The sequence below is a fragment of the Prorops nasuta genome, unplaced genomic scaffold (assembly GCF_024137725.1).
Source record: "Prorops nasuta isolate Cenicafe-Biocafe unplaced genomic scaffold, Cenicafe_Pnas_1.2 PNAS00004, whole genome shotgun sequence".
Lineage (NCBI taxonomy): Eukaryota > Metazoa > Arthropoda > Insecta > Hymenoptera > Bethylidae > Prorops > Prorops nasuta.
In genome coordinates, this window is record NW_027116801.1 from 5,692,058 (window position 1) to 5,719,667 (window position 27,610).

Consider the following 27,610-nt stretch of genomic DNA (forward strand, 5'->3'; position numbering starts at 1 on the left):
TGAACTAACAATTGTTAACAAGGAAAATAATAAAAATAATAACGAAAAATCACAGAAACATTTTTCCACCAAAGCAGAATAATCTCTTAAATTTCATCGTTCCCGTTGATGACGGTTCGTTAAACTGCGTCGATCTACGTTCCTGCCTCGTTCCGAACGATCTTTTAGCCAATAATGCAAATTATCCACTAATGGAAAATAATATTCCACGGAGTGTAATTTTTATGAGAAATTATTAAGATTTATTCTTGCGTTTACACTTTGTTCCTTCTTTTTCCCCATGCACTTTTACCGGGGCGCGAGGCAAATTAGGCGATTAACTTCAGGTAATTGGGTGTTATTCATAGTTATACGCTCGCTAATGTATAGTAAAATATTGTTAGATGAATAGCTATAGGTTTGGCAAGTATAGAGGGGCGCGATAGAAAATCTGCAGGTGGATCGATATTTCCCAAGTTATCGACGAGTGTTCGGGGAAAGATTGGAAGCGACGTTTTTCCTAGGAGATCCTAAGGATGCTTTCGAGCCTGTTTCAGGTGATATCCTTGTCGGCAGGACATGACGCGAAAATCCAGAAGGCTTTGCTACGTTGTAGACCGTTATCGCGCGTGATAGGACTGGAACAGGAAAGAGAAAGACTATCCCTCTTATTTCCTGTCTCTCTTTCTCTCACTTCCAGGGTATTCTTCCTTCTCATTGAAACACGTGAACGCGTACACCCCCCCCCCCCTTCTCAGTACATGATTTTACGTTTATATCACAGCATAGTTTGCCCTTTATCTTTAATCTTTAAATTTCAATTTTGTACTCTTTATATTCTATTCTTATACTTCTGGAAATTTATTAATTGCTTTTTTATTTTGATAAATCTTATTTAATTTTTACATTTATTTTGTACAGTTTAATTTAAATAACGATACAAGTGCACGTTGAATCTAGTACTGTTAAAATGCCTAGTACTCGTTATTATTAATTATAATTACGTATTTGTACAAATGAAGCATTGTTAGATCTAATAATAATAACAATAATTTTCTATATATATATTTATCTTTTTTTCTGTCTGTCCCAGGGTATTCGTCCTTTTAGCTGAAACACGTGAACACGTACATTCTTTACTTTCTCTCCCCCCCCCCCCCTCTCTTTTTATTTTTAATGCCTCCAACCCTCAGGCCTGTACTCTCTTCCTGACGATCGACAACGCTTCAATCTCATTTGCTCGATTCCTGGTTTAATCGATCCTCTGACCCGGTAGCGCTGCAAGCTCCAACTTTCATCGCCACCCCTCCTTCTTTCCACTTGTTTAATGGCTTTTTGCTACGCCGACACACGCCGTCTTTCATCCTGATTTGCAATAAGTTTCGCGAAGCTTTTAAGGTCCTTCAGGACCAACGAACGGTTATCCAAGGACTGGAAACTTCCGCAGCGAAAATGTCGACTGGAATCCATGAAAAATTCAAAGAAGCGGAGGACATTCAATATTTAGCGAGTTCGGGAGTTCGCGGTGTAATTTTGCGCGGTAATTTTTCTCCATAGCGCGCCACGGTTCACCAATTTCCACCTGTTATCCTTGTATTTTCTCAAGAACACTATATATATATTCATATACATATAGAAGCCTGAGCGAAAAACTTAAGGGTGCGTGTGTACATATATACAGTACATAGCAGGGGGATGCTAAATTCTCGCGAGTGTTGAATTATTTTGAGCATAGCTGGCAGGTCATTCGTGGATTTAAGGCGTTACAATCAAGTATTCTAATGCGAGGTTTGCGTGTCTGGGAAATAAACAGGAACGTCCTTATATATATATATATATATATATATAATATATAAACACCTACACACACACACACACGTGGCTATTATATATATAGACTGCAGAGTGTTACAAGAGGTGGAGGGTGGAGTAGTTAGAATTTATAGAAAATATATCAGAGTTTGCATATAGTTGGCAGTAATATGGCATGGTAGTAGCATAATTCGTTACCCAGCAGACTGCATTATCCTGATATGTGTGCGTGTACGTGCAAGCAGGAAGCTCCCGCTCTTAGGGGAGTATGTCCTTGAGGGTAATAAATTCTCTTTCTCTCTAGGCTTCTGTTGTTCTTGGTACGTGCAAGGATCGCGATAAAGTGGACGATGAAAGCTTCTGCCATACTCACGACTCGGCTAACTTAACTTATTTATATCTTTTTCTATACGCCATTCATCTTTCTGTTTTCTACACTTCTGTGCTTCCCCACCAGCCGCATTTCTCACACAAGGATTTCCTTTGACATACGAGCTATCAAAATATCAACATTTTTTTTTCTCACACGAATACCACGAGTACCCACCCTCATATTCGACGTGGAATATCCTGTGATATTATACATTCCTCGTAGCTGCTTTTATCATGTAAATATATATAAGAGCTTGATCAACGGAGAACCGAGCAGTTAAAAGGTCTGTGAGGAAAATTATTTTCATGCGTCGTGTGTGATAGAGGTATATAGCTCTTGTAAATGACGGAGAAATCCACTATATTAAGGATTACCAGTAGTGGCGTAGGTAATAACTATTATGCATACATGTGCACTAGCTACTATCATGGGCATCGTTTTGGGTAAGTTGCAAAGCACGCTCTTCGTGTAGAAATTTACGTACACGTATATCGAGCAAGCTAGCTAGTTCCAACCAGTTATCGTCGCGATAGATCAAAAGTGAATATACCATTGGAAGACAAAAATAGCGTTCGCTTGTGATTTACTTTTACTACTCGATGTCGGACTAATCGAGTCTCATTATCAAAAAATAATTAATACTACCAATGGCCACGATGTTAAATTTTTTTTTTAAATGATTAATATCTTATCGGGGAGTAGATAAATAATGATAACAATTTTAATGCGTTTGTTCAAATTCTTCCTACACACATTTATGTACACGTATACAACAAGTTCCAGTCAATTATCGTTGAAATAGATCAAACGTGAATATATGCAATTGGAAGAAAGCAGTAGTATACGCGTGTGACTTACTTTTACTACTCGATGTCAGACACTTGGAGTCTCCTGATCATTACCAAACAATTAATATGATCATTGTTCACATCGTTACAAATGTTTTTTTTATAATGTAATATCTTGTCGGAGAGTAGATGAACGATGATACAAGTTATAATACGACCTTAATGCGTTTGGTCCTTCTTTTTTCTGTACCACTCACGTGTTTCATTCGCCTGAATTATTTCAGGCTCCTTTAGGGGATATAAAAGCTTACGGGATAAAAGATAAGGATGATTAGAGGAGCGATCGTGGCGTGGCAAAGAAAAGTTCGTAAATCAAGGTGTCAGCTCTGATCCGATTAAGAGTGATTATATTTCGACTTGAATTTCCACGACGAGACCGCGCGATTTATCGCAAGCATCCTATTTCTTTCCATACCTCCCCTCCCCCCACCCCTCACTCTTGACCAATTTCATCATCAATAATAAATATTCTTGATAACTGTTGATCCATGTAAAGATACAAGTTCTTAATTCGTGATACGTCGAGAAATAATGTGGTAAGACGATTCGTTTATAGGATATCATTAAATTTTTTTAGAGATTTATCTAGGGCTTAGACTCGGGTAAAATTTTTATATCGACGATGATCATTAACTCTTTATGAACTGGAAATTTCCCACAGTGTAAAAAGCCTTTTTTCGCGAAATTTTGCTCTAAATTTAATGAACGTCGTCTGCGGAGTCGCTAACTTTACTACTGATGGATATGTCGACTAGTCTAATCCGCAAAAGGGTTGATCGATCAAAGTGCAAATTTCTATTAATTGAGTATGACAATTTGAAGGAGCCGCCTCCATTAGTACATGTCTTATTGCGTAAATTATTCCAGCAGACATATAGAGGGAGGGGGGAGAAGAGGGCGAGAGAGATAGAAAAGTTTCGCACGTGCGTAATACCAGTTGGAAAATTGTGGGAAAAGCTTTCCTTCCAGTAGCTTGATTTAAGGAAAGAGTTTGCGCGAAATGGCTTATTATCGCGAAACTTTGCTTTACGAACCGCGAGATACGTGTTTTATGAACTGTTCGCGCGATACTGGCGCGTACTACGAGGCATAAGATAAATAAACAGAGACGAGAAGTATACCGCGCGCTGGTCCCAACAACGGCTGCCACAATTAACCAAAGTCTTGCCATTTTAACGCTTGGAACAACGCTGTAACTATAATTCAAAGCAAGCGTCGCATCCTCCTTAAGAACTTGTTCATTCTTGCCACACGATAGTAAAATATGGAACGCTGCAACGCGCGCAAGGAGGGATGAATAAGGGCTGCTTTCTAAAGCGTAATGGGAAATAACCTACTGATAGATTTATTTGTACAGCATCGTATTTAAGACGACCCCTTTTTACAGTATTGATTCGGGCCCTGTTCATATAGGTGCAGCAAATCCGCTGTAATCTGACGCTATTTTAGAAGTTAATGGCGTGGAAAATCGGGAAAATATCGTGCAACTCGATAGCGATAATTCTCTACGCTGTGTGTTATCCTTTCTTTCTCTTCTTCCTGTGTTTTTTTCCAGTAACCCACGCTTACGTCATTAATGAATCCGCAGTTTTTAATACGTTCGGGCGTTAGTTTTTTTTTTCAATATGTTTTATTTCTGTAGTGAGTTTGGATGGGTATGCGACTCGATGTTAATATAATTTTTCACGTTCTGTGTTATCCCTTTTTTTCCTCCGGTATTTTCTTTTTCAAGTAACCCACACGCTTGCTTCACTAATGAATCCGTAATTTTAAATATGTTCTCCGACGTTCCGAGCTTTCGAATATTTTTTTTAATATGTTTTGTTTTTGCGGAGATTTGGATGGGTATATGCTACTTGATATGGATATATAGTTCTTCACGTTCTGTGCGTCATCATTTCTTCTTTTTCTTATTTATATATATATATGGTTTTTTCAAGTAAAACTCGCTTACGTCATTAATGAATACGTGGTATTTAGTAGGTTTCTCGGTCTCGAGTGTTTAAATCGTTTTTTTTTTACTATGCTTATATACTTTTCATAGTCAATTTGGATGGCTATATGCTTGATATTAATATAATTCTCTACGTTGTCTTTTATTCTTTCTTTCTCTTCTTTCAATTTTTGTTTTCAAATATAACACACGCGTCTGCGTAATTGACACGTTGCGTACCAGTGACCAAATCAAGTAAACTTGGCATACGTGTACCAAAAGCACAGGGGTCCTTAATTTTTCACGGCCAATTTTGTTACTTCGTACAACGTTGTATATATAATAAACTAACAGGTTTGGACCACTGTAATGCCTTGAATTACACATAAGATAAGAAAACGTGCAGCAAATACAGTTATAATATAGTATATGATATAAAAATATGTAGTAGTGTATGAAATTGATCAATTTTGGTACAATATGTTTCAGTTATGCAATTAAAAATTGACACTTCACAATCACTGTATTTACAGCTTTTCCCTATACAAATAACTGAGTCATCAAACTCTGTACCCTTCACCAGAAAAAGCAGTAACCAAATTAGCAGCACCATAATAAACAACCACAATTCTGCCACGTGTCACTAATAAAATTGAAAATTAAAATTCAAGCATTCCAAGTATTTAAACAGTATTTTATTGTTGAAAACGCTGTATTTTTGTGGTGAATTCTGATGATGTTATTGCACGAGTATATCAAGTTTTGCAGGATTGGGTGATGTTACAGGGTAGGTGAGATGAGACATAAGGTACACGTCGTGCAGCTTAACGGATGCGAAACAGATAGAAATTGTGGAGAATGGTGATGAAAGCTACGACGTTGGAGAATTGTGCAGGGTTGTCAACCGGTCGAACAATGAGACGGAACAGTCAAACGGAGATGAGATTGTCGTCGGCCTCTGGGAGGCATACACATAATTTCAGAAAATCAGTTTCACCGAGAACGATGGTATTTACGCATACCCGTAGCCATGTTCCGCTATCCCTGACGTGTGCGTCACTGACAAACAGTACTCCACAGCTACAGTGTGTGCTTTGCCATCAGTTTGCTCGACGCTTACCCGTCACTCCCTCCCACCAGCTGAATCACCCTCTCTAAGAAGCTTCGTCAAATTTCAGCCAAACCGACGTTTCGATAATCCTTCGTCTGCCCCCTCCCCCCTCCCTGCACCTCCAGCTGTTTTACTCCACAAATTTTGAAAGGGAAAATAATTTTTCATGCATTTTTCTTATAAATAAAAACCTTTATTCTCCATCGCAGTATTCTCTTTCATGTGCACAATAATTTAATAAAGGGAGTATAAAATTAAATTGTTAAAATATATTGCACCAGCTTTGTTAAATTTTTGCATAAGCCGCATAATTGGAGATCCCACAACGATTCTTGTTCTTTGCAATTCGCATGTAGCCATTCTCGCCCCAGGTCTCGCCCCACCAATTTTTGACGATCCACTCGGTCGGTGTGTAACCGACTATCAGCACTGCGTGATTCACCATGTCCGAGCTGCACGTCTCGTCGTCGTAAACTCCATTGCTGCAAATTTAAATATTTACGTTCGTTAATGTACACAACGCGTTAATAAGAACGTGCGATTAATAACGCGTTTCACTTTCGAGTGTTTGATAGGCTTAAATCAGAGTAATAATATATATAATCTGACGCAAAGTCCAAAGAAGAAGCTGCAACTGAATTAATTGATTGCACGAAAGAGACTGACGTGTATATAGGAACGCGCTCGAAGGTCATCGTAAAATGGCGATAGTCATTTAAAAGGTCGTCGAATAAAACCAACTAATTTCTTTGAAATATAATCGATTCTCTATAAAATCATAATTTTTCTCTCTACTACGTTATAATTCTCATGTGTGCACATTCATTTTCACGATTTAATAAATGCTTTTAATTATTTCTGCTAATTACTTCTGTACATATATTTATATACTATGCGAAATGTTTGAACGTGCACAGTTTTTAGAGTCATCGCGCTTCGTTAAATAAACAAATTGCGTAAATCTGCCTGCTCCGAAATATTATCCGACTGCTGAGTTTGTTGCGTCGAAACGATAAAAAGTAAAAGGCCGAACAAAAGCATAATTGAAAAGCGTTCTCCTATATGGAATAAAACAATGAATGTTTTCATTAAATTTTTATTGCCCGGTTTAAATTGCCTATTAATCTTTCACTTATCTACTGTGCAAAGAACACAACTGGACTTTCCTTGATTGACGATTTAGCTCGTTATTTACCACGAAAACATTTACCCTTCGATCGTTCGTTAACATTTTCCTTGGACTTGCCTCGATCTATCTCTTGCCCAAGGATCTCTTTGAATTTCGCAAGACTTTTTTTCGAGAATCGATTTCTTTAGAAAGCTGCAAACGAGCTATATTTAGGATTTTCGCAAGACCCTCTAAAATTAGGCAGCGTGCGCTTGGACTTTACTCGTTTCTCCGAAGAATACTCGTTTGCTCGTTAGCTGCAATTCGCGTCGATTTCCTTTTCACGTCAAGAAACGAGACGTCGAGTACCAATGTGACCCAACTCTGCACGAAATTCTCAATATTTAGTCGCATGGAAAGAAATTATTTCCTTAAAATTTGCTGTGCTGGAAAAGGGAAAATCCAGGTATACGAAATTAAATCTTAGAAATTTTAATCAGTTAATTAGATAGAAATAGTTAAATGTGCCATATATATAGCTATTGATAAATCATAAAAACTGGAGAAATTTAGTAAAAAGTCCAGTACGAATATTGCTTCATTATCTATAGTATTTTTCACGAAAATTTCGTTATATCCCAGCAGTACGTGCAGCAGGTAATTTGTAGTATTTTTTTAACAGAAAATTTTACAGGAAATTTCTTTTTCCATACACGTGCAATGATAAGCGAATAGGAACATTGACGCTTGATTGAAAATAATTGAACGCGTTTGGTTATTTTAGAATCTGAAAATATACGATCGAGCGTTTTGAACGGAAGATTTATCATTAGATTTTCCAATGGGTTTTAGGCCACTGGAATTCTCGAAGCTTCCAATAATATGGCTTTACTCACTGATAGAGCTGAAAAGTTTTCGGACTGGCGTTTATGGAAGCTGCAATCGGTCCGATCGTTGCCACCGCCGCCTCCAAAGCTTTCTCGTCACGTGCTGGCAAAATGGCCCATGACGTGATATTCACCACGCTCTTGTCCCGCTGGAATTTGCACGCTCCTTGCTAATAAAGCAAAAATCGTTAATCGCGCAATTACTCACCCCGCTAAAACTCCAATATTAATTTTAATCATTCGTGTTAATCATGCAATTTCCAAACACTTTCATAAACTATATAGTTTCTTATTTTTATTAATCGCATCTCTCCAATACGTTTAAGTATTTACTAGATTATTTGAAAATAATAGTCTTCCTTCCATTTAAGAAGCGTTCCAATTAAAAAGACACAGACCATGGACGTAAAATTCTGTTTATTTTCGTGTATCTATAAAAGATATTAATTTTTCCAATAAGACCTTTTAAAAGTGCAAATCGAAAAACATTTCAAAAGGGGCATATATTTCAAAAATTGATATATTCTATAATAATGAAGATAAAAAAAATTTCATTTAGGATCTAGGTCATTTCAAGTATTGCACCCTATATATCACACAATTCCTTACTCATTAATAACGTTAAAGCTTGCGGTTATCCTAGTGTAAACAGAGAACTGTCTAACAAGTACCGTTCTACCTCTCGTTATCTCTCAGATTTTACTCTGGTAGAGCGGTTTTTGCGAGATGTATAAGCCGGACGTAAACAGAGTTGCGTATAGCGTGGTTATCGAGACTTGAAATTAATTAGCGATCCGAGATGAAGAAGAGAGAGGAGAGAGAGAGAGAGAGAGAGAGAGAGAGAGAGTGCGTGGCTATTTCGTCCACAGAAGTGGCAAAATGTGTCGATAGCGATACCTAGATAGAATATATATTTTCTGCACGAAACGTTGAACTTTGACCCTAGAGTTTCTTGACACTAGAGAATTGGTGTAATATATATATATATATATGTATACATACAACAGAATGTTACTCGTAGAGTGTACGAAATACTTTTAGGTTACATCATCGCGTACATTATAGGAGCGATAGGTTTCTGTCTTGAAATTGAGTGAAACGATAAGAGAATCTTTCCGAGTCGGAAGAGTTGCGATAGTGGACCGCCATGGGCATCGAAATTGGACTATAACCAGAATTCATTAATTACTCGTTATAAGCCGCGTGTCAACAAGTTTAAAAATACGAATGTCTCGCTAGCTCGGGAATGACGCCGCAGGAGCGGCTCTTATTGTGCCTCGAGGAACTATTTCATTCGTCGAACACGTTTCGTTACACTTTGCATCGTGACGTCATCGGCAAACAATCTTGGAGAGCGAGAGAGCGTTAAGCCACGTTAAATGGATTTCCATAGTTTGGCAAATATTGCGATAGCTTGCCACTTAGGTCCTTCCTAACGAGAGGAAGTCGTCAGAGAGCAGGGAGGACAATTGATCGATTGGTTTGGACGATTCGAGCGAGCGCGTGAAAAATCTTTCCAAGACCTCGTTTAAAAAGCAAATTAGAAATAATGGAAATGTCCTTGGTGCATTTCTGTTTTGCACGATAATTGAATTCGCACCGCGAGCGTTTCTCGTTGTTTGTATTGTATCGAATATATATATATATATATATATACTGCACAGCATGGAACGATAAGAAATACTATCGCGACGATACAGAGTGTCATTGGAAGTTCGAGATGAGATATTGCGTTAAAGTTGGGTGGAATGTTAATAGGTAGGTGGATAAAAGGGAAGGGAACGAAAGGAATTTGTTAGAAGTTGTTGGAAATGCGAAATATTAGAGCGTACTCTGCCTTTGTAGGGATATGCCTCTTGAGCCATGAGTCCTTTTGATCGTTCCAGGTATTTCATAGTATTCCTCAAGGATCCTCCGGTGCAGCCCAAGTTTCCGCTTGATATACTGCAGTCGATCAATTGTTGTTCACTCAGAGGGGTCAGTTTGCCCGTCTGTTTGAAGATTTGCCCCTGGATACTCCCGGCTACCGAGTAAGCGTAACAACTTCCACAGTTCCTTTGGTTCTCGGCTGGTGTCACGAAACCCTTCTCTCTCCAGTCCAAATAAGCTGGCGCCAAATTCGGATGATGCAACATCATACTTACCATTTCGTCCTCGACGATTCGACGCTTGTAACTTGGCACCAGCTTCACCTGGTTTTTTCACATTCGCTTTTTTAATAGATGCAATTTTTACATTATGTTGCTCTTTTTGTACATTTGCATTTACCGACCATTGAACGGATGTATTGTCGAGTGCTGAGGTCAGCAATATGATTGTCTCGTAAAGTGTAGCTATGGTGTCCAGCAGCAGCCAATAAATTATGCTCGTAAATCTTTACAAGATTCTCTTCCCAAGCGTTTCGTCTTGAATCCTCCATCGCCCCTGAGTACGTTTTATTGAATTTTGCCTGTGGCGTTGAAACACGATAAATATTACCCCTCTCTCTCTATATATATATGTACATATATATATACCACTCTTCTTTTTCCCTTTCTTTCTTCTTTGATTCTCACAGCACAATTTTTTGCAGCAATATTTTTTTATCGAATGCTCGAATTACCTTATAGTTACTCCAATATTCGTCCAGTTGTGCGGATAATTCTACTGGCAATCCTTTCTTTCCCTTAAATACGTCGATGGTGATTGTGCTATTTGTTAAAGTGAAAAGGTACAAGGTAATAAAGAAATACCGCGTTTCCATGTCTAACAGGAAGAATGGAAATCGATCGATAATGCGTGCTTAATCGCGAAAAGTTTGATACTGAATCGACAACGATAATTTGTAGGCTCTTTCGAATAATTCTGATCAGCGAATTCCGAGGTTAATGGAAAAAGAGAGAAGACAAAATAAACACGAGTTATGCAAGTTGGCGATTCAGCAATACTGAAAATTTTCCAAAAAGAAGTGACATAATTTTTTATTGGTGACAATGGGACATTTTTGATTGAGAATAAATCTGCAGTGTTTGAGCAGCAGTTAAAGCTTTTTTTCGTACAGACGTCTGTGATTTGTGATGGAAGCACCTAACGTAGGATAGCGTTACTATGTTCAAACGTAAAAATTAGGGTGATATGAATGAATGCAAGAGAATTTTCTTATAACCATCCCCTCTTCATTTTTAAATTTAGCTCTTGAAGAAGTTATTAAGGATAAAAGATTATTTCATTCGAGACTTCCCATTGGATGAACTATTCGATGACCTTGCCCTGTTCGTTAGGCATCGTTTAAAGAATCCTGGAATTAATAAGAGGTTTCGAAATAAACAATTTTTAACTCTTACCAACTTTTTTAATTAACTCTTACGTAATAATACACCAAAAGAGTTACATTTTCAATTCAACTCCATCTATACAAAACTACCAATTTTACATGCGTTAAACAATTTGCACAAGTAACATTAATACAACCCACAGTCTCACTTATGAAAAGTACATTAAAAATAGGACATTAGGAATTTTCCATTTTCACGCAAGAAGCGGAATAGGCAGCGTTCGAGATTGGATGCGGTAGCGGCAAAGGATAAGAAAGGAGCAAAGCGAGAAAAAAGTGAGGTGCGACGAAGTAGATAGAGACGCGCGTGGACGGGCAGGCGGGTTTAGCCGCCGGTTGGCCGCGCAGTGAAAGGATCGGCCGAAAGATGGCGGTAGCGGTATCTATCGCGCGATTCGCGCGCGCTGGCTGGCGGGGCTCTCTCGTGCAGAGCGAAAACCGAGAAGGAGCGCGCCTCGGCCCGACTGAGCGGATAGAAATCGCGGCTAGTCGACTGTTAAGTGGTGTAAGAGTACGCGCGCGCATCAGTGACGTCTCGCGACGCCCGGTATTCGCGTAGCTCTCCTCGAGCCCAAATAATCGCGCCAAGCGAAAATGAGGAAATACGCACGTGCGAGTATTCCATGTGGCTCGAGAGTCTGGACACCGTATCTCATCGTTGTCGGTGCAAAAATCACTGTCGACTCTCGCTCGTTGTGACTCGACTTTCCTGCAAAAGCACCAGGCAAGAATCTCAAGCAAAAATCCGAGCGCGGCACACTTTCCACGTCCGCGTGACTCCGATTGCAAAATTCCCATGGAAGATCGTCCCGAATGTAGCCGAGCGCGATCGCTAGGTTCCATCGTCCGGCGTTTAAAGGTTTTTCCACTGTTTTCGACGTTTCCACGTTTACCAGCGTCCCGCGCGGGCTTTCGGCCATCGTCGTTGGCAGTGCGGTGTGGTGGCACAGCGAGACAGATGCTGCTGGCTGGACGCGCGTATAGCACACGCGCGCAACTGCCGTACAGCTGACGCTATCGCGCGCAGTTCGACGTACGCGCTTCTCTCGTTTGGAGAGAAGCGGTCGCGCGGAAGGAACGCGCGGGGAAGGAGGAAGAAAGGAGGCGAGAAACTTTGTGCTGTGGATTCGAGAGCGACGGGTAATTGAGAGAGAGAGAGAGAGAGAGAGAGAGGCTCGATAAAAAAGCCTGCACGGATAGTCCCGAGAGACTGGGAGTGATTTTTTATTAATTGTCGCCTCGCGCATTGTCTCCGCTCCCCCCTCCCCCCTGCCCACCCCTCTCTCCATTCACGGACATAGCGCGAGCGCTCGTGTAAATTCGTCGCGAGCGAAAGTTTGCGATTCGAGTGTGCCGATCGAGCTGCAGTTTTCGGATAGTGGTGAATCTCCGCAGTGGTGCTCCTTCTGTCTCAGCTGCCTGAAATTCAGGATCCTCAAGATGGACGAGTCCGGAGTCGACATGGGTTTCGACCTGGCGGCTCTCACCAGCGAGATGGGAAGCCATCAGCACAACATGACCGATTTCGACGATGACTTCGAACAGGCCCTTTCACTACTTTCCACTTCCACGCAGGATTTCATGTATTACGAGCTGAAGAGCCGCGCACCCGACACCGGCAGGTACGTGCCTATGAGATGCCGGGCCCCGTTCTCTCGGCAATTTTTTTTTTGCAAATTTTCTTTCCTTACCATTTTAACGAGTTTTTATTTTTATTTATCAAACATTTGGAACGCGCGCAGCTTTATCAGGGATTTCGTGGCTTTTTCACTGCTCCTTGCTCATTTTCCGTCTTCAACCTGTTGAATTACGAACTTCTCCTTGCGCATGCGCGCTTTCGGTTCTACCCCTCTCTCTCTCTCTCTCTCTCTCTCTCTCCTTCTTTCTATTTAGCTGGCCGGCATCAGCGTGCATGTGCTCTTATCGTGCCTTTAAGTGCACCCTGCGTGCTCACTTGTTGTTTGCTAGACAACCTTAATTGGCCAACACTCTTTTATCGCTCTCTCCTCTTTCATCAATTTCCGAACCATTATCTCAATATAATATCTGTCACTCGCCCTCTTTCTCTTTTTCTTTTTCGACGAGTCGTTCTCCGGTAATTTCATAGAAAGCTTCTCAGCTATATTTGTTTTAACTTTCTTTCTCGAACGTGACTTCAAGTTTCTTTCTTGCAAATCCCATCCTCGATAGAAATATATTTTAAAGATTAATTTCCTTGGTGAGAATTGCTCAGGTTTTATTGAAAACTTGATAGTCGAATATCAAGTTGAGACGAGTGTTTGTGGGATTTCTTGAATGGCCGGTATGACACGAACTTTCCCTACTGCGGATGGTGTTAGGTTGGTGCTGCGTTAGTATTGGTCGGTTAATCGTTTATAGCGCTGGCTTTGACTAGCTTTTGACATTTATCAATCTTTCATGAATTTGACCTTCCACTGTTAAAAATTCGCGTGTACGAATACACGTACACGAGTTTACTCTCGGCCACGCGTTTTCATCCGTGTGAGGCCACACCGATGCCACGGAACACGTGCTTTCACTTGCGGAAGAAAACAAGTTCCACTTCCTATTACATATACCAGCAGATATTGTACACGGTACACCTCTCATCTTAAACCGTTTTTTTCGATCGATTTACGCTCGGTACTTTTTATTATGCATTGCAAACATAGAGAGCCACAAACTCGTTTTGAAGTAATTAATGTGGATTCTGTATACATTTTGCGGGTTTCTAATCAATTGATACGATCGAAACTCGATAAAATTTGATATAAATTATTCGTTTATTTTGCTTTTCCTCGAAGTAAAGTTATCCCGTTGATATTACAAAGCTTCATTTATTCTCAGCTGTATAAAAAAGCAACAAAATACTTAATAGGAGGAGAAGTTTTTTAGTTTAATATTTAAATATTGCGATGAGCCTGACATTTAAGCGATGTCTTAAAAAGCAGTGGAGTCATGTCTACGTAAATATCTTTTAATTTATTTTTAGTTTTCTATTTCCAGGTTGATCATAAGAATTTCTACAGCGTTTCTTTTTTCTCTAACATTTTCAAATAGAACAAGAAATTGCATTTGCTATATATTTTACGTTACTTCGAAATTGAATATTTTTCCTGTACTCCTATATAACAAATTATAACCCGAGTTTTATCTCCTCAAAATGGGATCAATGGATTCACACAGCGTGTGTTATCAGAGACTGATAATTGAGTTCGAGTAAGAATATTTTCATTCAGCAATGGCACAGAATCACTGGTCGAAAAAATTAACCATGTTTCTTTCTCTCTTTTTAGCTTCAATTATAGAGGAAAAAGTAGAGTTTGAAAAATAAATAACGATTGAAGGGATATCAAATGGCTCGAGATGAAAATTGACCAAGCAAGCAGTCTATACTTCAATTTACTTCAATTGGTCCACCGCGCACTCGCGCGAGTCACATATACATTCTAAGCAGAGCTTTTGATCCGTGACTCAGCACTATCAATGAAATTGATTGTGGAGCATTTTTAAATGTTGAATCTATTCAGTGGTCTTTCGGTGGCTGAATTACAACACATTGGAAAGTTTTCACTCGGATCTCTATATGATAGCCACGCGGAGACTGCCATGAAATTTACCAAGTAATATATTATCCAACACATATATAGATATTGTATCATAAAACCTTCCTCATCTCGTCCAAACGCTCGTACGTTGAAAAACTTTGAATACATCTTTCTGTACACTTGGCACGCACCACTACAATGACATTCCTGTCAAAGATTTCAGCTACAAATCGAAACACTTGTCAAGTATACAATGAACACGTGTATTTTTTCTGTGGAGTCAGTTGGGTCGTTAATTTAATGCAAGAGTCGACGTTACAACGTTTTATCTTCCGTTTAGGCTCTGGGTTTAAAATATAACAGTCTGGATAAATCAATAAACTATATAGACATATAGTTTATGTGTTTCTATAGGAGTCGCTCGTCACTGGTTGGACAGAAATTCGTTGAATTCACTCGTTAAGGAGATATCTGTGATATTATATACGAAGGAAAGGATTGTCGAGCGAGGAATTTTAAATTTGGTTTTGAAAAAATAGATTGCATTTGAGGTTACCTTGGTCGAAATGTAAACTCGTTGAATAATACCTGTGACCAGTATAGTATATAAATGCCGTGCACGTTTTCATATATAAGTGGTCTTTTTCTGTCATGGTGGAAGCTTGCATAACTTGCATCTCTTTATCAGAGATGTTAATCATGTCAGTATGTGTGCAACCAGATTATGGTACAAGGTTAGAAATATTTTCAGAAAGTCCACACAACCGTCATCTTTTGATATAACGCGATCTTCCATTACCTTATTTTCATGCTCTCTATATATGTACTGTACTATTGCACTTGTTGTGCAATTATTAAAATTTGAAAATGCATTTCTACAGGATACAGTATAGTGTATATAATCAGAGGTGTTAACTACGTTGGTATATGTGAGCAACCAGATTATGATACAAGGTTAGAAATATTTTCAAAAAGTCCACACAACTTTAATTTTTTGATAGAACGCGATCTTGCATTAAATTATTTTCATGCCCTTTATCTATTAATTTTGGAATTGCATTTATTATGCAATTATTAAAATGCATTTCTATTAAATATATAATAGCACATAGTCCTGCGCATATATCTATATCTATATCTAGTTAGGTATACTGTATCAGGAAAATTCGCATTAATTCTGCACGTATCGCGGGCTATTTTCATTTGTGCATGATCATAAAAGGGAATTTATGTGACTGGTTTTTATATCTGGCGCAGCTGTAACAAATAAAGTCAAGCATTCTCATTCGCGGTTTTTACAGCACAAATTTAAACTAAGCTGTGTTCCGCAGAAACTTAGAGTTCGAGGTAACGAGCGCGCCATTGAATGCGTCTTATTAAAGTTTTAATGATTCCGCATTTTTACATTGATGCGGAATATTTCTCAATTTGTCGCGAACCATCAATTAAGCTGCGTGGTAACAAGCCTTTTTACTTGCTCTCAAGGTTTTATCTTTATCGTATCGTCTGCTCCTTCTTTTTTATTTAAGCTCCCAATCGCTTTGATCGTCATTTTCCCTAAAATAATGATAAATCATGTCAAGACGCGTAATATCGGCCGTGAAATATGGCGCGCGAATTGATTAATTGGAATAATTAGCGGAGAGAGTCGCGTATTTGGGGGGCTCGAGTTTTTCGTCGCGCGCGAGATATCGTAACAGAAATGGGAAAGCTTGATAAGGGTCATCGCGAGGAAAATATAGGCGAGAGAGAGAGAGAGAGAGAGAGAGAGAGAGAGAGAGAGTCGAGGGAAATAGCATTTGGATGACTAAGATTCCGCTCGATTCATTTTAGCTTGAAATTATCCGTTTAAGCGTTCTGTGCGGTAGGGCTTTCTCAAGCGATTTCCACAGTTTTTAAAAGTAATCCCCTCGGAGCGTGGATTACGAAAGAAAGCGGAAGCTCGAAAGCATCTGCATGCTTGAGCTTCTTTTTCTCTCTCTCCCCCCTCCCCCTCCCTCTTCTAACTCTCCTTTTCTTTTATTATTCTGTATGTCGTCGTCATTCTCTCCCTCGCCTGCTCCATTTTCTTCTCCCTTCAGCGGTTTTCCACAAATTCCAGCTTATACGACGTCCACGTCGGCCCCGTATAAAGCGACCGGAGACTGTTATCTGCACGCCGTGAGATAAAACGCTGGTAATCATGACTTTTATCGCGTCGCGCGCGATATCGTTGAAAATAGGAGCCTGCTTGATTTTAATTGTCCCCCCAATGCAATCGCGGCGCATCGACCAATTCCATACATTTTATACCTCGACTCCCCCCCCCCCCTCCCCTTACTCACGACCCAACTTCAACCTTCTCGTGCAACCCAGTCAGAAATCTTCCCATTTGCATGTGTGCCACTATCGTCAAAATAATTAACGAAATCAATTCGTTACTTCTCATTTCACATATGTAATTATGCTATATATATATATATATATATATATGTATATTTGCGAAATTGCAATTTTCCAAATTAATTTATCCTTCGCTCTGTTCAATTCATGAGTAATTTATTTGGCGAATCGTTGAATATTTATTTTAATAGAGGATTTTTACTTAATTGCTGATGATAGTTAAAATTCCTATAACAAGATTAATGATTACTCTTTGGGATAATGATAGAAGTAATGGTAAAAAAGGGTTGAATGATCTACACATGTGCATGGTGATACTTAATTAGAATACGTGACTGATAATTGTGGAGATCAAAGCATTCCTCAAGTCTGCACAGAATGGAATCGTAGTACAGACTTTGATCTTGTCTCGTTGTCATTAAATATGACATATGTGAGAAAACTACAAAGTGATGGATGATGAATGTACAAATAAAACGTCTCAACGGACAGACCTCCTCGATAATATTAACTTTCTGATAAAGACCATATGCTTTGTAAATTACTCGATACGATGATCGTTTCCCTCAGAAATTATAATAATAATAATAATTAATTAGTCGAAAACTCTATACTGACTCTGTTATATTGCAAATTTTCATCAAAAACGTATGGTTCGATTAAGAAATGCATTGAATTTCTAAGATTATTCCTTATATCGTGTTTAACTAAACGTTCAACTATCTACAACAGAGAATGGAACGATCGTATCTGATGCAGAGTGTCTCCGAGTCAAATGGTTTAACTTGGCGATGAGTTGTCACGTGTTAAACTCCGGCGAAGGAGGCAATGCTATCCAGAGGAAGGGTAACTAATTGTTGGTCTGGTTTAGAGATAGTTTCTAAGGTGACCGTATATCCTTTAATCCTTCAAGACTTGGATTTTCGTCTCCAGTTTCTAATTACTCTGCTGCTTGAATCCTCCACAATTATTTTGATTTAATTTATAACATTAAACTTACGATTTGCTGACAGGATTATAAATGATCAATTCCAACGATCTTCTAAATTGCAATTGAAATGAGGAAACATTATCCATGGACCATCAATCGTGTAAATTTGGAATTTGAATTTAATTGTAATCTTTACGTTAAACTCTAAACACAATAATTGTTGATTGCGAATAAAAAATTCAAAGGACCATCAGAATTGTTTATAATGAGGAATTTATAAACGTGGACGTTATTTTTACATCAAATCAAGCACTACTCGTTATTAATTGATGTTGATTAGGAATGAAAGGTATAATGAATCATCAGCCTTTTAAACCTGTGAATTTAAATGTAATTTTAGTTTATATATATATATATATTAGATCAAGCTCTACGCATATTAATTATTGATTCGAAATGAAAGGTATTAATGACCCGTCAGCTGTTTAAAATTGAAAATTTATTAATATCATTGTAATTTTTACGTTTAATCAAACATTACACATATGAATTAATGTTATTAGGATTGAAAGGCATAACGAACCACCACGGAACTATTGAAAATTGATAATTTACAAATATATTTCTAATTTTTACATTAAATTCAACTATATATACGCATATTAATTGATGTTGATTAGGACTGAAAGGTATACCAGAGGCAACAGTCCGAGGGCTTAAATTCCGTAAGTTTCCAAGGTGAGATTGCAGAGTTCCATAGCCAAAAGGGGAATAACGACGGTCCAAGGAGGCCAGCTCAAGCGTTCTTAGTTAGGCGAGAAACTGAATAGCACACGGGAGAATTCTCATGGATCGAACATGATCGGCTGTTGTTCCGATACAACTCGAATCTCTTCGGTTTGGGTCGTACGTCTTTCAAACGAGGGAGACAGCTCGAGCTGAAAGGCGAATGACGATAGTGCTAATATCAATGGAATTGCTTTTCCTATAGTAAATGAACAACAAAGTGGAGGAGAAGAAGAATAAGAAGAAGAAGAGAAGAAGAGGTAGGGGAAAAGAAGAGCGTTTAACGTATAACCGGAGCAAACTGGTTCGGTACTCGTACGGATGGTGCAATGATCTCGATACCTCGTTGCATATCCTGGTTGTAACAGTGTGCTCCTCGATCTCATTCTCTTGGCATATACTAGAGAAGATAAAACGCTTTCACTATCATCTTGCAGAGAACATATTAATTTCCCTTGTCTCGCTTCCTGAAGTACACAGTAAATGTTTATACGCGCAGTGTGTTATATGCTATTAAACACAGAAAATTCGTCGTTTGTTTATTAAGCTTTAATATTCAGCTAATACTGCTTTAATATTTAATTTTAATCTACTCGATATTATCGCATTGTCCAAACAACTGTTTCAAGCAACGTCAAACTTTCAATTCTATTTTCTCGTTTCAACTATTAGTTCTGCAAGAGTGTGTGAAATTGAAAAAATTGTTGGTAATTTGTAATTATTTAATGGATCTTTAAACGTCGTTACGGTTTTATGCAAATGATTATAATAATTTGCTAAACCGGGATTTGTTACTTTTGCATAAAAAAATTTACGATCGTTGGATAGTTATGGATTCTTCAATTATTTTAATTGCGAAAATAAATCAGATTACGCATTGGGAATGTTCAGCCAGTCGTCCTTAGGAATAGAGCTATGAAAATTGTTGGCATCTCATAGCGCATCACGTGGTTGGAGAAAGGAAGAGGATAAGGTCGAGAGACATGTATACTATAATACCACATAGAACGATGATCAGACGTTTGTTAACTTTATTAAAACTTTTCAAAATTTTACAATATTTTTAAAACACTCTTAATCAATAGTATCGATCGACGAATCATTGATAAAATCTCACAAGATAATTCTATAAATTACTATTATAATCTCGTGTTGGAAATTTCGATATAATTATTATTTAGAATATCAAAATGGAACGAACGATTCATCGTTACAGTTTGCCAGAAGAATCCGAGCAATTAAATCTTGTCGGTGTGTACTCTAAATGATAATGATATTTGTATGTGTCCCTAAGTTGTCTCTATGCACACTAATTGTCTCTACGTGATATATACATAGGCTGTGTGTGTGTGCCGATCGGTAGCAAATAGCTCATCGCTTACCAAGTTTCTATGTACACATGGATATTGGAGGATGTATATATATATATATATATATATATAATATATACATAGATGACGAAGGTGCTTAAACGATTAAAGGCGAACAATAAATAATATTTTGTCTCCGTAATGACATCAAAGTTGCTTCGTTGATGGGATAGCAGTTTGGGGGAGGGGATTTGTGGACTTAGTTACATGGAGCCTGGAACGGGTTTGAAACTGATCGCGAGTGCCCCGGGCGTTGTATATAACGGATGGTTTTCTCTGTAATATTCCTCTCACAGCGAATTTGGCATGTCTCACCTTGACGTATCGGCATGCGTCTCCCGTTCAGTTATTCCCAAGCCCACAGGTATACCAATTACACACTGTACTGTTAACTTTCACGGTATGCCTTTTACGCCCGGCATTCCTACAAATGTCGTTCACCAATTCCTGTAATCTTCATTAATATTCCACAACATTTTTCGGCTATTATACTAATACCGAAGCCTCAACTCCGATAAGCTATTAATAGATCCTACAGAAAAATAAAAAATCAATTGGATAAAACGCGTAACCGTGATAAACAATCGACCACTGGATGAATATTTATTAAAACTTAAAAATCTCAAAAAGACTCAGAATTCCAAGGAACAAAAGTGTATAGAATAAAAATTAGAACTTTGCTAAAAACAAAAGGACGCTTTAAAAAAGTAAACAAAAACACACCTATACACCTATATACATAGACACAAAGAACATGAACGATAGGAGGGATGGTTTTCAGGTGACAATGACCTTGGCCCAGATATTTGCACGTGCGTAGACGAAGCGAGGCGTCGACGACGTTGTCTACATACATCAGTAGGACGCTTCGAACGAGAGACAGTGTTGGATGGGAAAGAAGTCGCGTGGACTGCATGTGTGGTGGGAAGAGGACGGGAGAAGAAAAACGGGAGTAGGTTGCCAAGGTAAAAAAGTGTGCGTGCGACGTTTAGGTGCGATGCCGGATTTAGTAGCGTCGCGACGCCCCGGGACGTCCGATCGCGACGGGGACGCGCCGAAGATTCGGGCGCACTGTGCTGCGCTGCCTCGCCCGAGCGTCGTCGGCTGCAGCCAGACTCCCTGGGGGAGATGCAGCAAGGTGCTTGCGAAGCCACGCGACGGATAGTGGAGTTCGAGGAGTTGGTTTCTCGATTGGATCGTATAAACGACGCGTTCGAGAGGACCGCGTCGTCGTCGTCGTCGTCCTCCTTGAACGCGGCGACGACGTCTCTGTCGGTTGCACCACCCGTTTCCCCCTCCCCTCCTCCCCCACCCCCTTCTGTCATCCACCCAGCCTGCCCAAACCAAAGCATCCTCGAGAGCACGGCCCTCGACGAAGACGATGACCCGCACGAGCAGCAACGAAGCGTTCGCGTGCACATCGGGATCGACGAGGATCTACGAATGATCCTCGATATGGATCCCTCGATCGTCGATCTACGGGAGTCGTTCGGTCTCCGCAGCGGTGACAGCGGTCACGACCTGGCCTCGAATCCTCGAGCCACTCGACCGAAAGGCTGGTACAACACTGCACGAAAGAGAGACTAACCTTACCTCGTGTTCGTCCCCCCTCCCCCTCGATCCTATCTTCGTAAACATGTGTATTCAACTGGCGGTAAACAAACCAAGTCTCGTAACGCGATTCTTTGCAACTATGTCGCCGGGCACGCGTAAATTTTCCTCTAATTAACGATGCTGGTCGTTTGACTTACTACGCTGGCCCATTTGGACCTGAAATTACGAATCGGCCTGGTTAAATGGGAGCTGGGTCAAACTCGTAGCTGTAAATTTCTTCTGTTTATCTCATAATGCAACGGGCGACTAAAATTTTCAGCGGTATCTTTTATTCACGCTCGCTGAGTAAAACTCGATTGCACGAATGATTGCAAGTTGTCTTCGTTATTTATGAATAAACTTGATCGACAAGTGGGGATCCAGTAAAAGCGTCGTCAGTTTTCTTAATATTGTTTCATAGTAGAGCGTAAATGGTTCGAGTGATTTTTATTTTTCATAAGGCTTTGGTGGGAATTATAATGGTTTTTCAAATCTCGCTGAGTCTGTTGGGATTTGATTATAATTAGTGGAGATAATTAGCTATTGATAGGTTTGAAGATCACATGGCTGCTTTAAACGGGATCTTCTCTACGGATTTCATTAGACATATTTGGGAGTACTCCAGTTTACGTAATTACGTGCTTCAATCAAATCTAGCAATAGTAACGCACACAATAATAAGGTTAATTGAGTACCTGGTGTTCAAGACACCACGTTTCAATTGAGTTTCACGCTTTATCGTAAATACCAACATCTGTTTAATCTTCCGCCTGTTGCTCCCATTTTATCATATGGATTTGTCAAAAGTAATAAAATTAATAGCTACTTATTAAAGTAATGTAAAAATTATTGAATCACAAAAGTTTCAATCTTTCCCAATAGGCCCGCATTTTTAACAATTTAGTATCTATTATATTCACAGCGCATGAGTTATAAATTGGTCCATTGAATACGTTTGTGGTAGACAAGAGGTTAATTGTGTTGCTTCTCTATTGTGTACATTAGATCTGGTGCTGCTAACTGCTAAGATACGCTTCTTTTTCACTGCTGTATAACTTTTAAATCATAACACTGCAATAAACATGTTTTATTTTACTTCAAGCATTTCACACACACCGATGGAGAATTATTTTATAACACTTCAATTCTCAATATTAATTTATTTTCCTTAATTATGTTATTATAGAAATTATACACTTTGGTATTAAACATTGTTTACGACTGTATAATAATAAGCTTCGTTAGTCTCACTCTTGGTAGAATCTTCTTACTACACTGTAGTACTCCATGCTTTGTGCACAACATGATTTTTGATTCTTACTGGTGGCTGAGTAGCGTTCAAAAGGGTAGTAACCAGTTCATGAGAAATAATTGTTCACTTACTAAAACGTTAACGACCGGAATCAAAATAATTACTTTCTCAAATGGTTCTACTACGCAATGTCCACCATACCACTCTTACAATTGTACTAAACCTAATTTGCCTCAAGTCTAGAAACACATTTCGCAATTGCTTTTATTATTCTATGTATATATAGCGTTTGGAGAAAAAATTTATTGTTTATAATTGAAGCGATATTCTTAAGTTTCGTGCTAATTGCAATTTTTTTTTAATTTAATTGATACTTTCAGAAGACCTAATTTTTTTTGTAGGTACAGCGTCACAAGGATAGCTTTATTAGGTTGTACTTGAAGATCCAAAGATGTATATATATATGCATAGAAACGTATCCAGTCTGCTAAATCGCGTGGTAGTACAGTGGTCTGGGCATCTTGCTCGATCATAAACATTAGATCCAAATTTAAACGTCCTTGCTCGGTGTGCACACGTACAGTACACACTGCCTAAGAGGAATAATGCGACTAACTACTTCAAAGACTGTACTCCGGAAAAACTGACGAGATTACGCATATCCTTATTTTTCTTAGACGTCTCCGCTCATTTTTAGATCTTGTTAATTTATCATCTAAAAGTTGCATAACGCGTTATAACTATTATTATCAAGCAGTACACACACCCACTGGATTTTATTCAAATTTATTGCATTCTTATGTTAAAAACAATTTCAACGAGACAACGTTGGTATATTTTATTCGTCAAATTACTGTAATATTGATCTTTGTTCCTCAGGATCATTAATCTTAGCTTCGACAGAGAGCTAGAAGTTAGTATATACGAATCCACGTAGTCCTTGTTACGTGCAATTTGAAGTTCCCAGAACTCAATTCTTGACTTTTACACGGTTTTATTTATTACATGTTAAAGTTATTGAGTTATATAACTTTATGTTTTATTCTCATGTCGTTTATATTATCGAGAAATTATATTGTTGAAAGAAATCGAATAATATTATATTTACCGAAAAATCGCGAGGATTTCTTTGTTGGGTAAATAAAGTTGTTTGCTTTCCAGATTTTGCTTGTGAAGTTTTATGAGATGTGGAGTTTTTCTATCTTTATTTAGATTTTTTGCTCGCATCATGGTAGCCCCATCGCGGTTAATCGAGTCTCTTGCGTGTCAGCTTCATTGATCGAAAGTGCAAACAATAAAAAAAAGCTCAATAAAAAATGATCCTTTTCATTGGACTTTGTACATTTTTAATCATCGTTGTAACAACAGCTATATTTTTAATTGTTATTTTATTCTTAAAAGCGTGATTTCTATTCTTAGTTTTTGACAAAAGCTCATTTTTACTTTTCAATTGGAATGTAAAGAATTTTTGATACATTTTGAAACATCAGCATAATTTATTGACAAATGCTTGGAGTTAATCATGGTAAAAATTTAATAATGGCCCTTAGCGAGCATACGTTTGTATCTTGTAATCGTTCGCTTTATCGATCGATTAAAATGGATGAACGTTGCGCTCATGTAACTATGAGTAACAATAAATAATGATTCTTGTCATCGCATCAACGTCTGGACTTTTCATTCGATTATAAATTTTCCTCTAATGCCTCGTCATTCTAGTTTTTACACTTAAAGTTTATCTTTGCTGAAAAAAGAGAATATTCTGGAAATGTCCTAACTGGAAAAAAAAATACTTCAATTACCATAAAAAAATGAGGTTGAGCGAGTAATGAAAATTTCAGCTGTTATAGTGAAAAATATGACAGGGATTCGCGTACAAAATAAATCTCTCGAAATTTAAATAAAATTTTCAGTGACCATTTGCATTCATTTCTTTTCACAACCTACATTTACAGTTTTCGATTCTCCGGGCTCCCTGGACGAACCTATATCGCCTTCGATAAGATGCTGGACAAAGTTCGATTTGGCAAATTGCTCGAATGTTTCCTTCGAATCAATTTATAATTGTTGACGATTGTGTGTTCGTTCGAAAGAAGCAAGTTTTATCGAATCCCAGGAAATATCTCTTTCAGGTTCTTAGTTTCTCGGAAATGTTTTACACAAGAGTCTAGAATCTCTCAGGGACGGATAATAATAAAATTTATGGTACCAAGTTAGTTAACAAGGAAAGTGTCTATTTTAAAAGGTACAGCAGCGAAATGGCGTTCATCAAATACTTGTAATTCCATACATCCCTCGTGTTTCGAAAGTAATGCTTTAGAATAAAAACAACTTTCGTATAGTATTGAATGGACGAAAGTTGTTCAACCAGAAGAGACTTATAAAAGAGGCTATGGTATAAATGGATATTAGAAAAGCAAGCGAATAAATTTTACTGTCTTTCGGGCTTAATCACCAGACTCCTCAAGTTTTACCTTTGCCATGCTCTAACCAGCCAGAGCAATTAACGCAACGAATACACTTTTATTTCCCTTCACACACTATATATATATATCTTGATTTTCGTTGTCCTCGAGTTTACAGTATTTTTTTGTCAATCCTGCATATTTATTAAGCTTAATTATTTGCACAGTGGAGACTGTGTTTCCAAGGAAAGGAAATAGGCCATTTATGAGGAATAAATGTATCTAGCTTTTTTGCATCCAGTTGTCGACTTAAAAGGCAATGCTGCTCGGTTTTCTTGCTAAATCGGTTTGTCGCCTGGTTAATTGCGAAGCGTGGCAAGCAGAAGTGGTTCCGTACTGGTTCTGGTCACGACCTTGTTCCTGATTTTCATTTCATGCTTTCGATTACCTTCCTCCTCGGATTCGTTCGGTCATCGTGGATATAATAACGGTAACGGTAACGTAGCTATTCGCTACTATCGGCCACCGATCTGTGGTAACATTTGCATAACCCGAATTTCGCTATCATGTTTTGATCGTACCGCGCGCCGTATTGCTCTACGTGTTGGAGATTATCAATGATACTTCTCTTTGTTTACGTAATCCTCTCTGCCCAATGGAGGGATTCCCATCAATGTATATAGTTGTGTGATTCTTAAAAAATAATAGACCATTATATTATAGGAAAATCGTGTAATATCTTGTGCAATAATGCTTCTCAGTTTTTCTCCTTATGGACGATTTTATTAATCAGCAGCTAAGAGAGGACGGATTCCATAAATTATTCGTGAATTGAAAGGAAAAAACTATCTTCGTGACAAGAATAGAAAGAATTTTCGCAGTAATATGGGGTAAAATGCATTTCGTGTAACTGTCTCAATTGGGGTAATCGATGAAGTCGTAAATAGGGCTGAAGAAGGTGGATAAGCTAACGCAAGATTTGTCCGGAAATTTGTTTTTACGAGACGCGGTCGTTTGTGGTAGTGTTTTTCCTTCACGACAGCACACTAGTGCGATATTTTGGCACGGAGTACCAGCGAGCAACTCACTCGCCATTCGTCATTTCTCGATTATCCAACCTAACAACCTTTGCAGCCTGTTTTATAGACTCGTTTTGCGCACTGCTTCATACACTTGCGTATGCGTCTAAGAAGAGCATCTGTTTTTCATACACATCCGGCGTTTCGCGTTTTAACTCGCAAAAATTACTCACTAATATTTATTGCAGTGTAAATAATTGCCAAAATTTTCTTACCAAAATGACGATGGCTGTGATAAAGTCGATTTGCATTATAAATTGCTTACGAATCACGTATTCGAGTAGAAATAACTATCATGGAGTTTGACTTACTCTATTATTAAAAATAACTATAAAAAAGTGACATCAGTTTTAGCAAATTGTCAAGAAATCAAGATGCAAATATTTGACAAATAATCCAGTGTTTGATACAAAATTATTACACTCGCTAATTTTTTCAATGTCCCCTTTTAAATTTGTCCAGCACTAATATATAATTTCTTACGCGTATATATATATATATATATATACACATTGCAGAAAATAATATTTCCACTCTCTTTATTGTCTTCGTATTAGCAACGATGTCATATAGAAAAGAGGTAACGTGTCGATCAAAGCGTTCTCTCGCGATAACTGAGAGATTGGCTGGTAGTAATTATAATCAATTTCAGAATGTTCATATTAACGGTGCACGATGCAAGAAATTGCTATTGTCGATTGATCTGGGCCTTTGTAATGGGATAACGAGTTTGAATATCTGCCCCACTGGCATGACATATATACATGCATACTATACTGTGCTGAATCGGTGAACTGCTAAAACATTAACATCGTACTCGCATGGATAGACGATACGTGGATTCCATATTAACAACGTATCAGCTGCTACTCATAATGAGCGATTCCCATTTGGCAACGC

The 27,610-nt window shown here is 38.4% G+C and overlaps 2 protein-coding genes across 7 annotated transcripts in view; one reads left to right on the plus strand and one right to left on the minus strand.

Annotated features, from left to right (window-relative positions):
- Positions 1-6,259: 6,259 nt before the first annotated feature.
- On the minus strand, positions 6,260-12,493 carry CtsL4 (Cathepsin L4). 2 transcript variants are annotated; one of them, XM_066725191.1, is made up of 6 exons: positions 11,975-12,493; positions 10,654-10,741; positions 10,324-10,500; positions 9,884-10,243; positions 8,061-8,221; positions 6,260-6,538 (listed from the first exon to the last, which is right to left on the minus strand). In XM_066725191.1, the coding sequence occupies exons 1-6, from the start codon at positions 12,205-12,207 to the stop codon at positions 6,343-6,345; spliced, it is 1,215 nt and encodes a 404-aa protein (XP_066581288.1). In that variant the 5' UTR covers positions 12,208-12,493; the 3' UTR covers positions 6,260-6,342. The 2 variants fall into 2 exon arrangements, with proteins under 2 accessions (XP_066581288.1, XP_066581289.1); XM_066725192.1 differs by lacking the exon at positions 11,975-12,493 and having other exon boundaries at positions 10,568-10,771.
- Positions 12,494-12,678: 185 nt separating this feature from the next.
- Positions 12,679-27,610, plus strand: part of Mitf (transcription factor Mitf) — a 63,418-nt gene continuing 48,486 nt past the window's right edge. For 2 of the 5 annotated variants that reach the window (XM_066725188.1, XM_066725189.1), the window contains exon 1: positions 21,339-21,940. In XM_066725188.1, coding sequence (XP_066581285.1) covers positions 21,510-21,940 — 431 coding nt within the window. In that variant the 5' untranslated portion in view covers positions 21,339-21,509. Of the gene's footprint in view, positions 12,987-21,338; positions 21,941-27,610 lie in introns of those variants that run through there. The other 3 variants (XM_066725190.1, XM_066725187.1, XM_066725186.1) reach the window with 3 other exon arrangements.